The 17,830-nt window shown below is 42.7% G+C and overlaps 1 protein-coding gene across 1 annotated transcript; it reads right to left on the reverse strand.

The window, feature by feature from the left end:
• Positions 1–3,608: 3,608 nt before the first annotated feature.
• On the reverse strand, positions 3,609–6,627 carry LOC132861334 (perforin-1-like). Its single transcript, XM_060892816.1, has 5 exons — positions 6,561–6,627; positions 5,411–5,973; positions 5,160–5,298; positions 4,827–5,044; positions 3,609–4,728 (listed from the first exon to the last, which is right to left on the reverse strand). The coding sequence occupies exons 2-5, from the start codon at positions 5,938–5,940 to the stop codon at positions 3,855–3,857; spliced, it is 1,761 nt and encodes a 586-aa protein (XP_060748799.1). The 5' UTR covers positions 5,941–5,973; positions 6,561–6,627; the 3' UTR covers positions 3,609–3,854.
• Between the last annotated feature and the right edge of the window lie 11,203 nt (positions 6,628–17,830).

The following is a 17,830-nucleotide window of genomic DNA, read 5'->3' on the forward strand; positions in this document are numbered from 1 at the left end:
TATGAATGATCTAAATCAAATTATTTTGAATTATTTAGAATCAAAGAGAAAAACAATAGCCAGTATTTTGTTCTGCTCTGGTGGACACACCTTCCCACTCCAAATCAATTGCACATTTAGCTCTTCCCACTTTCTGTAAGTTTTGTGGTTTTATAAAACTTGCAAATGTAATCCATAAACTTACTGGACATGCAATACAATATGTTTATTTTTCCCCAATACAGCATTATTTCAAGAATCATTTGCTCCTTGATACTTTTATTAGGCCTTAGAAAAGACAGTTGCAGCACAAATGAGCAGGAAAAGTATGTAGCATTATTAAATCCAAATATTCTATATAATATTAAACATTCTGTTATTGTGTGAGACGTTTATTAGACTTTAAAAAGAAGGCAAATGGCAGTAAAGATGATCAAGAAATATTTGTTAATAATGTGGCATTGTTATTTGCACCTACTCTAAGCATTATAATAGCTGGTCTGAAAATGCAAAAGCTTGCACAAAGAACTGATCTCTCACAGAACAACCTCCAAGACCCCAACCAGTCTGGATTTAAAGCAGCTCATTCCATAGACACAGCCCTTTTGGATGTCTCTGAGAAACTACATGCTGCTAGATCAGCCAAACTGTCATCCGTCCTTATCCTCCTTGACCTTTCAGCAGCGTTTGATACGGTCAACCACAAGACTCTCTTGTCCACCCTCAGGAGTCTTGGGATTTGCGGATCAGCTTGGGAATGGTTTGCTTCCTACCTGGAAGGACGCTCATATCAGGTAACATGGAGGGGAGTGACATCTGCTCCACGCAGGCTCTCCACTGGGCATCCCACAGGGCTCAGTACTTGGTCCTCTTCTTTTCTCACTGTATACTCACTCTCTTGGTGAAGTTATTTCCTCACATGGGTTCTCTTACCACTGCTATGCTGATGATACACAACTTATCTTCTCTTTCCCACCCTCAGATGCCATACCTTCTGACCGGATCTCAGCATGTCTGGCATAAATTTCATCATGGATGACTGCTCATCAGTTAAAGCTCAATCCTAGCAAAACTGATCTGCTGATCATCAGGTGATTCATCCCCAGGTCATGATCTTGCTATATACTTGCACAACGATCTGATCTCCCCTTCAGCCACAGCTCACAACCTTGGGGTAACCATGGACAATCAACTGTCCTTTTCCTCTCATGTTGCTAATGTGACTCGCTCATGTCGGTTTCTTCTCTACAACATTAGAAGGATTCGGCCATTTCTGTCCACACAGGCTTCTCAGGTACTTGTTCAGTCTCTTGTCATTTCTAGACTTGATTACTGCAATGTACTTCTGGCAGGTCTACCTATGAACGCAATCCGTCCTCTGCAAATGATCCAAAATGCAGCTGCACGGCTTGTTTTCAACCTGCCAAAGTTCTCCATACCACCACACTGCTGTGATCCCTCCACTGGCTTCTGGTAGCTGCACGCATCAGATTCAATACAGTGATGATGGCCTACAAAGCCAAAAACGGACCAGATCCCTCTTACCTCAAAGCCCTCATCACTCCTCGCACTGCACCCCACACCCTCCGATCTACCAGCACTGCTCGACTGTTTCCACCATCTCTCAAGGTAAGAGGCAAGTATACTACAAGACTCTTATCTGTACTGGCACCAAGGTGGTGGAACGAACTTCCCCTAGAGGTCCGGACAGCTGAGTCACTGGCTATTTTCAAGAGGCAGTTGAAGACCTACTTATTCAGGAAACACTTCAACTAGCACTTCTTTCCTTATCTTTTGCATTTAAAAAAAAAAAAACAAAAACAAAAAAAAACACCTTTGACACTTTTTCATTGTAACTTTGAACAAATGTTTTAAACTCATGGTATCTTAAGTATGTAACTTAGTGATCCAGCATTAATGTATTCAATGTTAGAGATTTAAGCACTTATGTACGTCGCTCTGGATAAGGGCGTCTGCCAAATGATGTAAATGTAAATGTAAATGTAAACTGAACTGGTCTACAACTCAAAGCCTATATCTTGTATCATGTGGCTCTGGTTGAAGCAGGGAATACGTTTATTGAGGAGCACTCCCATCTTCAACAACATGCCTGTGTGAATCGGGAGAGCATAACGGGAAATGTACACTTTCTCCAGCTGTGTGTCCATTTGTACTTCAAACATGAAGGACCAGTCAAACCAGGAATGCACGTCACCTGCATTTTATAATACAGGAGTCCATGATTGAGCACACAGACATCCTCGACCAGCTTCACACTGCTGAAATGAGTAAGGTCGACAATTCCGATATGGAAATCCCAATCCCAATTGGGCGTATTATCATTCAAGATCACAGACGTCTGGCCAAGGGTTAGGCCAAAATATTTGTAAAAATAGATACAGTGGTGCAGGGATGGGCCAATAATTTCACAAAAGCGGGACCTGCGGGTTGGAAAAAATACCCGACCCACACATCACTAGTACGTGACCATGATTATCATTTATCCAGGAGGGATTCCAAAAAAAAAAGTGGGAAAAGGTAAGAAAAGCGTATTTTTCTTCTTTTACGCTGTTTTTGATCCAGGGAACCCCCTCGTTTAAAAAACCTAACAAAGAATTTTTTATTTTTTTTTTACGGTAGAATAGAACATAGAGTAGAGTTTATTATCATAAGCAGAAGGAGTTATTAAGCCTATTCTGTACATTTCTGTTTAAGATTCTAACGGAACTGAATTAACCCTAACGCAGTGTGGTGACAGATTATAGCTAAACGTGTTTCTAACTGGTGATAGTGTAAGGAGCCTGAAGCACCGCGGCTCTGTAGTTTAAAGCAATAACCTGAGGCAGTGTGGTGTTGTCCGACCTACTGTGACATTGCTTTGAACTTACGTTTTAAGTCCATGTACTGTGGCTAAGTAGACGGTTAGGTTTTAATGCAAAGAAACCCGACGTACTGTGGTTTTGTTCAATGTACTGTGACAGTGTTACATTTTAAACTGTTTGTTTGTGAGTGTTATTGTTTGTGAGTTGTGAGTGTTATGTGTGAGTGTTTGTGAGTGTTACAATAGCTGAACTCGAGGCCAGACGGAGTGTGACAAAATGAGAGTGCAAGTAAAATATGACAGTATAAATCCTGAGACAATAAAGAAATGTCTCCCTTCTTCAATTCCTAATTTTTTGGCTATTTGCAGGTCTTTCACATCTGTAGCTGATGTTGTTGTACTAGAAATGTTGTTAAAGCCTGGCAACCAGAGTTAATTGTATCAATTCAAATACAGCTGAACAGAAACGAGATGCTCATCTGTTTGCTGGATGTAATATTGTCTATCTAATGTCTATTTACTACAGGGTTACTGTAGCAATAGGCAAGTGTTGGTTACACAATTCCACTGGACTACAAACTGTTGTAGAAATGACATTATTTACATTTACATTATTCACTGTCGAGTGTCACTCAAATGAAGATGAGGTTCACTTCTGAGTCTGGTTCCTCTCAAGAATTCTTCATCATATCATCTCAGGGAGGTTTTCCTTTTGAACTTTATAATTTATTCTGTTTCTTTACTTTTGTAAAGCTGCTTTGAGACAATGTCTATTGTTAAAAGCACGACACAAATAAATTGATTTGAATTGCATTATAGCCTCTTTATTTTAGTTTAAAGATATTTCAATACTAATGCAATATTGGCTGAAATAAACAAAAAGGAAAGAGTTGTTTTACAATACATTATTAATCTTTAAAAGGCAAAGTTCAGTACAAATGAGCAGGAAAGGTTTAGCAATAATGTGTCAATATAACGTGCATTTATTTTCTACTTTAAGCATTATAATAATTGGTTTAAAAATGCAAAAGCTTTTAAAAAGAACTGAACTGGTCTACAACTCAAAGCCTGTATCTTTGCGGATGTGGCTCTGGTTGAAGCGGGGAATACGTTCGTTGAGGAGCACTCCCATCTTCAACAACATGCCTGTGGGAATCGGGCGAGCATTGCGGGAGACGTACAATTTCTCCAGCTGTGCATCCATGGGAGAAGGTTTGCGTTTTGAGCATGAAGGACCAATCAAACCGGGAATGCACGTCACCTGCACTTTATAATACAGCAGTCCATGATTGAGTGCACAGACTTCCTTGAAAACACCAGATTTCAGGTGAAGATTACATGCCCCAAGAAGTTCTTCTGAACTGGTGTCCTCATCAAACACCTCCAGCTTCAGGGTGATAGAGCGAGTAAGGTCCTCAGTACCAAGATGGAAATTAGTTTTCCAGTTAGGATTGTTGTTATTCATTATTGTGCGTGTCTTGACTTTGAACCTATTATTGAGGCTCAGCTTGACAAATCCATCTGTCCCATCCCAGAAATCTCCATATAACCCGGTGCCTTTTATCACAGTAACTGTGACTTCAGCAGATCCTTTCTGAGTGGGGCAGCAGTTTATGGACAGCTGGGGGTTGTTTATGCAGCTGCATTTGCACGGCTCCATAGAGTTGGTCTTCACACCAATCTTACATGGGCTTGTGCACTTTTTCAGCAGGCCCCTCTGGAGGATGTAGTCCTTGATGGCTTTGCGCAAATGTGCTTTTGCTTTTGTCTTCGCTGGCAGCAAATTGTGGATGGACTCAAGTGAGTAGGAAATGATATCAGGGTGAGCTGGAAGAGATGCCACCCACTCCTTATAGGCATTTGGGTCGTTATTTGATGAGAAAAGGAGGTCGACACTCTGAGTGTAGCCACCGATCACATTTGTATCCCTTTGGAGATGATAAAAAGAAATTATGTTTTTAGAATGATTGAATATTTAATATATTTTGGCATAATGTAACCAACATATGTAATGAGCAGAACAAACCTGTCACTGAAGCTGCTAGCAAAGCTCTTTTTGCTCAAAGAGTTGTCCTTATCCTGCTTGCAGTGTTGAGCCTTAGCCTGCTTGTTTGCAGCTGGTCCATTGCTGACAGAAGCCTCCACATCAAGACACATCTTCACCTCGTCCACACTCAGACCCTGTAGGGACGCCTCACACTCGTTAATGCTGGTCACAGAGCGAACCTCTCCTCCAAGAGTCACCTAAACAGAACCACAATATATTCAGTCTACAAAACCACGTGTTTTCCTTCTAAAACTTTGAAGATTGAAGTGGATGTGTCTGCTCCATACACTGTTGTGGAAATCTGATATTCACCTTTGTGATATAATGAGTACCAAACTTGTCAATCAGCTTGTAATAGAGGTGTTTTGAAGACTCATCATAGATCTCAGGGAGACTTCCAAATTCTTTGACTAGCTCTGGGTGCAGGAGTGGACTTTTGGAAACTCTGTATCTAGAAGACAGACCATAAAGTAGATCTCAACAACAAAGATGAATGATGGTGTGTTTGTATAATATTAAATATAAACCAACTTGAGACAGTACTGTTAAACCACACATCCTACCTGTAATATCCACATGAAACAGCATGGCTGGTGAAGCTGAACTTGTCTTTTTTGGTTTTCTCCATTGAATATTCAGCCAGCTTGGAGTTACTGCCTGCCAGCATCAGTGATCCCTGGACTTTTGGAGTCATTATCTGCAAATCTGTCTTCCAGTTGTTCTCAATAGAGGAGGAGCTGGAGCTGACCAGGGCCTCACTAGACTGGTAGACGGAGCTGGACAACTTCATTTTGCACCTCTGAGTCGGCCTCCAGTCCACCACAGAAACTGGAAGCTTCTGTGTTTGACCTCCCATGTAGGGGTTTTTACACAAAGTGCAGGACTTGTCCTTCTTGAGCCAAGTGTTCATGTCGAGAACGAAGGCCCCTTTCCGTTCCATGGTGGTTATGTCAAAGCCTTCTCCTGCCAGATCAGATCCTGGAGTGAAGTCCACATCACGACACTGAGACTCACTGGCATTGAAGCAGCGCTGAGTGGATGGAGGAGGAAGACTTGCAGCAAACACTGCCCAAATCAGCAATGTCTTCAGCATGGCTGTATTTGGTGTTTGTCCTGTTTCTGTATTCTGAAGCAATGATGTAATTCTACTTAGCAACGATCCAAAGTATGCCGACAACCTGCATTACTGTCTGGGACAGCAATACTGACTGCTTCACCAAGAGGAAGACATTGTGTGCAAGTAATCTAAATAATTAGATATATGATCTACCATCAAACAACACAGACTCCTGATTCAGAAAGCTTCTTTACTTCTGCCCTCATAGAACTCCTCTACTTTTCTCAGTCTAAAATGCAATATTATATAAAAAAAATATAAAATGAATGTACAATTAATTTATACCTTATTACAAAAATTAAATAACTATTGTATGCTAAAAAAAACCTGAACAGTGTTTTAGGTTGATGGTTTCCCAAGTTTGAAACCTAGTGACCCAGTGTTAATGTATTCATCGATAGAGACTTAAAAACACTTTTTTAAGTCGCTCTGTATAAGGGCAAAAAATATCGATTTTAATTAAAAGTTTGAAATATAAATGTATCATTCAATATATTTGCTGAAATAAAGTTGTCAATATACATAATTGAAAAATAAATTGTGAAAATGTCCATTAAAAGTGGACGTAAATAAAATTTAGGCATCATTTTGCTTACCTCACTGTGTGGTTGCGCAGATATAACCTGTGAACTTATATCTGAAGCTCTTCTAAGTGAATGTTCTTCTTTAGTTCTAAACAGGGTATTTATACACAAGGACAAGACATGGGCAGGACTACATTTACTTGTCCATAAATAGTCAGAAGGTTTTAAAAAAAAGTGTGAAAGTCTGTGTGTCCGTGAGGTGTTATTATTAATCAGAAAATACAGATCTGTAACAAGTGTCTGTTTTCTGTGTAGAGAACAGAACACATTACTGTGTATACAGCAAAGGTTTTAGGCAGGTGTTCAAACATATTATAAAGTAAGAATGCTTTAAAATCTGTGCCTGGGAGAGACTTTGCTGAGACAGTAGAACAACCTTGTGTCTTGTTGCTATGCACAGATTTGACATGGTGCCTTAGTTTTGCCTAAGTAACAGTTTGTTTATTCCTCACCCTTCTTAGCTGTTTCTGTTTCAGTTAATGACTGGGTTTCAACCTACATATAAAACTGATTATCATTAGCACCTTCTTGGTATAATTGGTTAATGACACATCTGACTCTGCTCATATAAAATCCCTGACTTTGTGCTCAAATCACTGTACAAAGTTTGCAAGTGTAAGAATTGATGCTGGTTTGGAGCCAAAGGGTCCTCACACCAAATATCGATGTGATTTCAATTTTTTTTTCTGTTCACTCACCATATTGATAAAAATAAACAATTAAAATATATTTTTAGTATGATCTAAATATATTTTGAAATCAGTCTTACTTTACCACATTTCTTCACACCTGCCTAAAACCTTTGCACAGTATTGTATGATTTATTTTACTCTAACACCTTTTTATGGAACCAAATAGAGGTTTTGAAAGCTATAATCTGCTCTAGTATACACGTCTTAACTAATCTAAGGAGACACCAAAATGGTCCTCAGCCAGCTGAAGCACTTCTTAAAGCAATGACAGACAGTGGCACTGGACTCTAATACTGTCTTCCAGTAGCTGGGTAATAAAGTAATACTAGGTTGACTAAGTACTTCCACCTCTGCAAGCAACCACCTTTGCCAACCACACGCTTTTAAATATAGGATCTTACGTCGCGAAATGTAAACCGGACTTTGAGTTCTTGAACACTGGTGATTTGTTTACAAACACCGTATCAGAGCCCTTTGTCTGGGCCACACTGACGCGACTGAGGAAACGCCCCCGGAAAAGAGGGAAGAGAGCTGGCGTCCTTGTCAGACTCAGACGTCGTCCCCTCCAACCTCCTCTCCCAACCATTTTGCTGGCTAATGTTCAGTCACTGGACAGCAAACTCTGTGAACGGCAGGCATGTATCTCATACCAACGAGAAACAAAGGACTGCTGCATTATGTGCCTCACGGAAACCTGGATGTCTCCAGAGGTTCCAGACTCAGCCATCGAGTTCACGGGGTTCTCCATGTACCGCTCGGGCAGAACGAAAGAGCTTACAGGGAAAAGCAGAGGTGGGGGCGTTCGTTTCTTTATCAACAACTCATGGTGTGATGAAAAGAACCTACACTCTATTAAATTCTTCTGCTCCCCTGATCTGGAATTTCATATGCTTCTGTGTTGATCATTCTGGCTACCGAAGGAATTTACAGCGGTCATAATCACAGCTGTTTACATTCCTCCTCAACCCAACACAGACCAGGCACTCAAGGAACTGTATGTTAATATAAGTGAGCAGGAACCCACCCAGATGCAGCCAGATGCAGCGTTTATTGTTACGGGGGACATTAACAAAGCCAACTTCCACTAAGAATGAAGATAGACTGAAACAGCAGGAGATGCATGGGAAAACCAGGTTCATGGAGCTGCCAGGATAGGTGGATGAATAGCTGAATGGGAAGAAGAAGGGAGAGAAAGAGGAATAAGTGAAGGGGCTTCCTGGATATACCACAAAATGGTCCTCAGCCAGCTGACGCACATCTTCCAGCAATGACGGACAGTGGCACTGGACTCTACTACTCTCCTCCAGTAGCTGGGTAATGAACTAATACTAGATTGACTAAGTACTTCCACCTCTGCAAGGAACCACCTTTGACAGTTGTCTCAGAGATGTTGGGCAAATGTAAAAGTGTGGCTGAGCTCCTTTTACTCCAGCAGGCTTGCTAGCTAGGCTTCCCCCTACAGTGGCAGTAGCATGCAGACAGCCCAAGGTGACTCTGAACACCCCCACATGGCTGCTGCACACACAAACACATCCATCAATGCATCCAGGTCATACTGCAGTCCCACCTTCTAGAGCTTGATATGGGGGATAGCTTAAGCCATTGATGGAGTACTGACCAGGTTTGGACCTGGTTCTGAAGCACCCGTCAGTCCTCATTCTGGGCTTTGAAAAGGCCATTGAAATGTTGCTCCTACTATGTGTGATGCAAGACTATTGTGTTTGGTGAATGCTAGTGAGGGCTGTCTAGCCTTGAAGAGGTTAAGCTTACAACAGCAGACAACATTGGGGTCCATAGGGGTAGCGTAGTGGTTAAGATGTAGTACTACTGATTGGAAGGTTTTGAGTTTGAATCCCAGGTCAACCAATCTGCCAAGGCCCTTAACCCTCAATTGCTCAGTTATATAAAATAAGATTAAAATGTAGGTCTTTCTGGATAATCTAAATGCTGTTAATTATAAATGAAATAGTTGGGTGACCCACATATGAGTATTCCAAAAAGTATGTAGGAACTCATCAAACATAGAAGGTTCTCTGGCCTGATGAGACCAAAATGTAATGTAGAAAGTCATACATTTGGCGGAAATTTTTAAATTGGACAATACACTGAGAGCCCCATCCCACATTGATGGTGTTGGCATCATACCGTAAACACACTGCCAAAAACACACTGAAGTGGTTCAAACATAAGGACCAGAATGAGTTTAGGATAGCCCAGTCAAAGCCTCAAACTCAACCAGATCAAGAATCTTAAGTAAAAAAAATCAGGAACAGCACCCAGGAATTTCTACCAGCAATTCATTCAAGGGTTCAGCTCTGTGGCTTTAGCTTTAACATCAATCTCAAGAAGAAATCCAAAACCCTCAAATGGATTATTAAACCTGCTTGGATATTTACTGCTGAATCTCATCCACAGAGAAAAAGACATCTACTTGCATGGATCCAAAACACCCTCTTGAATATCCCTTTTTACAGCACAGCTGCTCAAATATTGATAATTTTCATCACAAGCTGTGGCGAACACCCTTGAACATTACAGAATTGCTCACCCTTGTTGCAGACCCAGTGGTACATGCTCAGTGCATCTTCAAGAACCCAGGTATCAATCCAGCTGTGGATTCTTTGCAATGACATCTTGTTAATCAACTGCTTGGGGCGTATCGGTACCACTCCGCTACTAACCCTTAATTTTATTTTCTTTGTGTAAATTCGAGGTTGAACCAGGAGACTCACTCTTAAAGGGGGAGTAATCTCAATAGCTAGAATGGTTACTGGCCGGACCACTAGGGGGCTGGTTTCAATTTGGGTTTTGCTACACTCCACCTTGATTAGTATGTCTATATATGTTTGTCATGTTCTCTGTGTGTTGGTAAGTAAATATCTTTATCATATCGATGTGAATGTTGTCAATACTAGTTTAACACTGCTACATTTATTTGTGAACATTTGCCATGTTTAGGGTACATTTGGTTTTTAAGTGTAAATTTCATTCATGTTTTTATTAATAAATTGGTAAGCATGCGAAGCCTGCATTTTGGTGTGATTCGCATCACTGCTGGCTGACGGGTTGAAGGCGGAGATCCGGGTTTGAGCCTCTCCAGCAGCAGGAAATATCCAGCGTCCAGGCAAAGATTAAAACTGTTTTGTATAAATTGTTTTAACTCACCTCAGTGTGCAGAGCTGGTCAAGTCTTGTGTGTTTGTGTAGAAGAAAACACATATAAACACAATTTGATCTAAATCAAATTATTTTGAATTATTTAGAATCAAAGAGAAAAACAATAGCCAGTATTTTGTTCTGCTCTGGTGGACACACCTTCCCACTCCAAATCAAGTGCACATGTAGCTCTTCTCACTTTCTGTAAGTTTTGTGGTTTTATAAAACTTGCAAATGTAATCCATAAACTTACTGGACATGCCATACAATATGTTTATTTTTCCCCAATACAGCATTATTTCAAGAATCATTTGCTCCTTGATACATTTATTAGGCCTTAGAAAAGACAGTTGCAGCACAAATGAGCAGGAAAAATAGATGTAGCTCACAGGGACGTGGGGATAAAAACAGACCCAAATGCAGGATAGCATAAAATAACCTGACCTTATTGACTAAAAAACACAAGGACACAGACGATACCAGACATGACACAATGACAGATGAGGATTCCACACCGCGATAGGCAACGTGGCACGGTTAAATACACATGACATTTAAACACATGAGGAACAGGTGTGGCTCCTGACGCACCAATCCCATCTTAATGAGAATCCCGACAAGGTCTGGGGGGGCGAGGCACACAGCGAGGCAGGTGGAAGGAGCAAGGCACAGGGTGAAGCAGGTGGGGGGAGCAAGGCACACGGTGTCACAGCCAGAGAGGGCAGAGCGACGTCCACAGCCGAGCTGAAGGGCCGAACGACGTCCACAGCCGGACTCAAGTCCAGAAAAACCAGAAAGGGGGTGGGCGGGAACATCCTACGCCACAAAGCAAAAAAACAAACAAAAAAGTCCTTGGGAGGAAATACGGTCCTGCAACACCCCCCATGGGAAAACAGGAAGTGAAGTTACATCCCCCACCGGACAGGTGCGGGGCGATGTAGCAGGACGCTACATGACAGGGCTGTGACATCGTCCGCAGGCAGGAAATGAGGTGGTGTCCACGGAAACCCGAAGTGGAGCAGCATCCCCCACCGGAACAAATGCGGACCGATGTCTCACACACACACACACAAATAAAAAACAGTCCAGGAAAAAAAAAAACAATCCGGAAAGAAAAAAAATAGCAACGCGGCTCACTTAAATACAAAAAGGACAAATCCACACAATGGGGAACAGGTCTGGAGACAGGGAGGAGCAGACAAGGGCGGGGCAGCCACGTGACAAAAATAACAACAATAACACATGGCCAAAAGTCCGCGCTGATCCCTAACAGTACCCCCCTTGAGGAGCGGCTCCCGAAGCGCCAAATCCTGACAAGGTCCAGGAGGGGGGGCGAGGCACACGGCAAAGGCAGATGGGGGGAGCAAGGACCACGGTGAAGGCAGGTGAGGGGAGCAAGGACCATGGCGAGGCCAGTGGGGGGAGCAAGGACCACGGTGAGGTAGGCGAGGGGAGCCAAGGCACACGGCGAAGGCAGGTGAGGGGAGCAAGGACCACGGCGAGGCCAGTGGGGGGAGCAAGGACCACAGCGAGGTAGGCGAGGGGAGCCAAGGCACACGGCGAAGGCAGGTGAGGGGAGCAAGGACCACGGCGAGGCCAGTGGGGGGAGCAAGGACCACGGCGAGGTAGGCGAGGGGAGCCAAGGCACACGGCAAGGCAGGTGGGGGGAGCAGGGCACACAGCAGCACAGCCAGAGAGTGCCGAGCGACGTCCACAGCCGAGCTTAAGGGCCGAGGCAACGTCCGCATCTGAGCTGATGGGCCAAGCGAAATCCACAGCCGAGCTGTATGGCCGAGTGAAATCCACCGCCAAGCTGAAGGGCCGAGCGACGTCCATCGCCGAGCTGAAGGGCCGAGCAGCATCCCCTGATGCACCACGGCCAAACCCTCACCTCGACGAACTGAGGAAAAGGTAGGGAGGGCAGGAAAAATCTCCCGCCACGGGCCTGCAACACCCCCCGCGGATGAAGTGAGGCGACATCCTCCTCGGCTGAACCGGAAATGGAGCAGCTTCCCTCACCAGAGCAAAGTGTGGGGCAATGCCGCAGGGCACCGGAAAAAAAGTCCAAGAAGACTGACGAACAGTCCAGATGACCTGAGTAGGAAGAAGGGCAGGAGGGCGGGAAAGATCCTCCGCCTCAGGCCTGCAGCACCCCCCGCTGAAGAAGTGAAGCGACGTCCTCCTCGGAGGAACCGGAAATGGAGCGGCGTCCTTCACCGGAAAAATGCGGGCCGATGCCGCAGGGCACCAAAAAATAAAAAGGGGCAAAACCGGGATGGTGACATTCTCCGTGAATGAAGTGAGGCGACGTTCTCCTCGGTGGAACCGGAAGTGGAGCGGCGTCCCTCACCGGAAAAATGCGGAGCGATGTCACTGAAAAAAGAAAAAAGGGCTAGAAGGACTGACAGAACAGTCCAGGGGGAGAAGGGAAAAAAAGCCAGTCCGAGCTGGAAGCTATCCTGCTGGGTCTTAGTTTTTGGGCGAATTCATTCTGTCACATCCAGGAAGGAAGGAGACAGACCCATACGCAGGATAGCTTCAAATGAAAGGGGTTTAATAAATAATGAAGACAAACAGAAATATCCACACTACACGGGGACTAACGTAACTAATGAATCCGCCCTGCATTCAGCAACGCGGCTCACTTAAATACAAAAAAGACAAATCCACACAATGGGGAACAGGTGTGGAGACAGGGAGGAGCAGATGAGGGCAGGGCAGCCACGTGACAAAAACAACAACAATAGCACATGGCCAAAAGTCCGCTCTGATCCCTGACAGATACCAGACATGACACAACGACAGATGACGACAAGGATTCTGTGCTGCCATAGGCAATGCGGCACGGTTAAATACACATGACAGTTGTGCAGAGGGCTTGTAATATACACCTTTGCTTGTATATTATAGATCTAAGTCTTTTGTGCTATTTCTATCCACCTTTTGTCCTTTGCGAACCACATACCCACACGCAAATTTTGCACTCTCTAACCATAGATGTTGTAACAGGAGTTTTAAGAGGTAAGAGAGTAAGTAACTGTGTTTTTTATATCTCTTTCATAGTCTTCTTACTTGAAGTTCTAACTGAATGTGGAAGCACTAAAACAGAGACTACTTGGTCTGAGCAGGTGTTGTCAGTGACCCGGGGCCCCCTGGCACCATCTCAGGGCCCCCAGTTTGAGAACCACTGGCCTAGACTACTTGTTCTGAGCAGGTGTTGTCAGTGACCCGGGGCCCCCTGGCACCATCTCAGGGCCCCCAGTTTGAGAACCACTGGCCTAGACTACTTGTTCTGAGCAGGTGTTGTCAGTGAACCGGGGCCCCCTGGCACCATCTCAGGGCCCCCAGTTTGAGAACCACTGGCCTAGACTACTTGTTCTGAGCAGGTGTTGTCAGTGAACCGGGGCCCCCTGGCACCATCTCAGGGCCCCCAGTTTGAGAACCACTGGCCCTAGACTACATGTTCTGAGCAGGTGTTGTCAGTGAACAGGCTGTAAAACTGTTGGCTAAGTTACAGACACTCATGAAAAACTCATGCTGATTATCTGGGAAACGCCTCTAACAGCAGTCACAATGTCATTGTTTGTGTCAAACAAGTTGTGAATTAGTTGTAACATTACAACAGGAGATCATGACTTACTCTGTGCTCAAAGTGATGCTCGCAGCTCCAGTGCTTTTCTCTGTGGGTGAACGAAGATGATGCTGAACAATTCCAGAATCTGATTTTTTTTCATTGGTTGTTGCGATTGGCTGTTGTGTGGCGTCTTTTTTTGATTGGCTGATAAGTGTCAGGCTCAACTAAGAACTCCAGGGGAGACGCGCTTGATTCCTGCCCGGTTCCATAGAGACAGCGGTGTGGACAGATACATTTTGGGGGCTGCGCCATATTAAATATATGATGAATAGTCAGATTTTCTGCGTGAGAAATACAATGTGTGGCGGGAGAGCGTGACAAAAGACCCAAATGAGTGACTGTCACGCTCAATGTGTGATACTTGAGAGCCCTGATGTGATTAGCATAGCATCATGATAATTATGATGCTAACAGATAGTATCCTTCCTTTAACCAAAATTCAGGCTGTCTTAGAAAGTTTTTTTTATAGCATACATGTAAACAACATATATAATCCTTATAATCCATACTGTATATAATCCTGTTTCCAATTCTGACAGCTAATAACACAATGATACATTACAGACAATCATTTCTGCCTTTCTGGCTTCTGCTGCCCTTGTTTTTGCAAGTAAGCACATTTCAGATTTCAGCAGCATCTTTGCACAATACAAACAGAGTATTCATGTTTTGTCACATTATGTTTAAAACAGTGTTCTGATGAAGACAGCCAGTGACTCAGCTGTTTGGACATCTAGGAGAAGTTTGTTTAACCACCTGGTTACCAGACAGAAGACAGAAGAGCCTTAACCCATTTCTTTCCTGTACTCTAAGATATGGTGGGTCCATCAAAGCAAATATGTGCTTATTTATAAGCTTACATATAAGCACACACAGGGCTCTCAAGTTTTGAAGACAGGAATGAGTGACATCTCCAACCCCCCACCCAAACACAACAATGGGGGTGATGTTGTGTTTGGTAAGGATCACTGAACTCAATTTAACAAAATACAAAGTATTTATTCAATTTCCATTTATTAATGTGTGTGTATGTGTGTGTGTGTGTGTGTGTGTGAGAGAGAGAGAGAGAGAGAGAGAGAGAGAGATTATGACTGGTGTTGTTTATTGTAAGTGTTTGTTGCCAGTGGTTCTCAAACTTTTTCAGCGTGTCCCCCCCCCCCCCCGTATAGAGTGCATCCCTACTCCCCCCCCCCCCAAAAAAGAAAATATAATGATATAAAACATATATAATGATATAAAACATTCCAAAACTTAATATTTGAATTAAACAAAACATATTGAATTATACAGTGTAGTGCTGTTGGTTAGTATCCTTATTTTTCTGAGATTTAATTACACAGATTTTATGATAAATTCATTATTTTATAAAATGTCATAAAACCAGGACCCCCCGGCACCATCTCAGGGCATCAATTAGTTTTGATGAACTATTGAAATGTGCTTTGCAAAACAGCAATTGAGTTAGTGACTGATTGTACAGTCCAGTGCAGTTCACACAGTTAGGGTGAATTGTGTGTGTGTTTGTGTGTGTGGTTGGTATAGTTCAGTTCTGTTTGTTGAGGAGTCTGATGGCTTGCGGGAAGAAACTACTGCACAGTCAGGTTGTGAGGGCCCGAATGCTACAATACCTTTTTTACAGATGGCAGGAAAGTGAAGAGTGTGTGAGGTCATCCACAATGCTGTTGGCTGAGCGTGTGGTGTGAATGTCCATGTTGGAGGGAGGAGAGACTATATTGATCTTCTCAGCTGCCCTCACTATCCACTACAGGGTGTTGTGATCCAAGAAGGTGCAGTTCCCAGTTATGCAGCTGCTCAGGATGCTCTTGATGGTCCCTCTGTAAATCATAGTCAGGATGGGGGGAGGGAGATGTGCTTTCCTTAGCCTTCTTAGGAAATCAAGGCATTGCTGGGCTTTCTAACTGATAGAGCACCTGGTTGAGTGACCAGGTGAAGTTCTCTGCCTAGTTGTTTTTCCTGATGAGACCAGCTCAGGCTGTGTGGTCTGATCGAGTCAGATGTAGTATACTTTCTTGTCCAGGAAGTAGAATCAATGGGACTAATAGGGTTTGTTTATAGCCTAGCACGGACACCTGTCTGCTTGCCATGCTTCCACAGTACCATATTGCCAGTAGCTACCGAATCACTTCTAAAAATATTAAATTCTTCCCTCAACACTGGTTATGTGCCAAAATATTTTAAAACTAGCAGTTATCAAACCTCTGATTTAAAAAACCTGACCTCGACCCAAGCCAGCTATCCAACCATAGGTTAATAACAAACCTCCTCTTTATCAACAAGATCAAAAAAAAATTGTAGCTCAGCAGTTATGCTCAGACCTACATAGGAATTACATTCATGAAATGTATCAGTCAGGATTTAGGTTTCATCATAGCACAGAGACAGCGTTTTAAAGTTGTAAATGGCCTGTTACTGGCCTCTGTTCAGTGTCTCCAAGCTAGTGTTATTTGATCTTAATGCAGCTTTTGATGCCACTGATCATGTTATTTTACTTGATAGGCTAGAAAATGTTGTTTGTGTTAAGAACACTGCCCCCTCCTGGCTCAGCTCTTAATTGACTGATCGTTATCAGTATATAGATCATAATGGTGACTACTCTATGCATAATGTAAATAATGTAATTTCTACAACAGTTTATAATAGTGCAACCCTGTGGACAGGAAGTGGGGTGCCGTCCTCCACGGGAAACCAGGAAGTGAAGCGACGTCCCCCACCGGACAGGTGCGGAGCAATGTCTCAGGACACCAAAAAAAATCAAAACAAAGCTCGGACTGGTGACATCGACCGCAATCAGGAAGTGACCCGGCAGCAAAGAGACACAACCCTGATCAATGAGTATTATCTTAAAATGACTCAATGGTTCAGTGTGATTCTTATTTATAATATTGAACCACACATACATTTCTTATGTGATCATTTTGATCTTGTACACTACCAAGAAATATGGATATTTACTACTGTGCAGCACAACACAGAGAGATATGAAAGCTGGGTTAGTGGGTCTTCAGAAGAAGAAGATACAGGGATTCTAGTGACAGCCTAGTTGCCCATCAGTCATCTGAACTGCATGTAACAGTTTTGCAGTGGTTCACTTTGTGCATGCTGCACTCGTGTATAGTTATTTATTTATTTATTTTTTTTATGTTTAGTTTTTTATATTTAGTTTTCATGGGTTCTTTATATTTATGCCCCCTTGCTTTAAATTATTATGCACCATTATACCAAGGCAAATTCCTTGTACATATAAAACCTCATTAGGGCATAATAAGAATATTGCCCAATCATGACTTTGATATTAATTTCATATACTTATTGCTAACTTATATTTCATATTATTTAGAATTCCTAGATTATCTAATTTTAATAGAACTGTCATCTAATTTTTCTGTTGTTCTCATGATATTTATTTCAACTTCATTGTTAGTACATTAGTGGTATAACCAGTAGTTATTTTGTTTTGTAGATTTGCTTTATTTCTGCAAAGAATTATGGATGATATTCGTTCTTAAACAGTGACATTGCAAAGGAATTATTTTTGCTAATATGTCCAGCAAAAAAGGAGAAAATGACAACACGAGAATTAAGAATATGTGCTGATGACATGCAGATTTGCCCTTATGCCTCTACTGAGTCTCTCTAGAGTTTTTATTTTTATTTCTATCTCCATTGCATTGTTCTTGCACCAGTTACAGTACATTTATTTTTACTTCTGCTTAACTGAATTGAGAGATTTTACTCACAGGCCGAATTTGACCCATGCATGCAGCATGTGGCTATTGTTAG

This window comes from Tachysurus vachellii, chromosome 18 (genome assembly GCF_030014155.1).
Source record: "Tachysurus vachellii isolate PV-2020 chromosome 18, HZAU_Pvac_v1, whole genome shotgun sequence".
Lineage (NCBI taxonomy): Eukaryota > Metazoa > Chordata > Actinopteri > Siluriformes > Bagridae > Tachysurus > Tachysurus vachellii.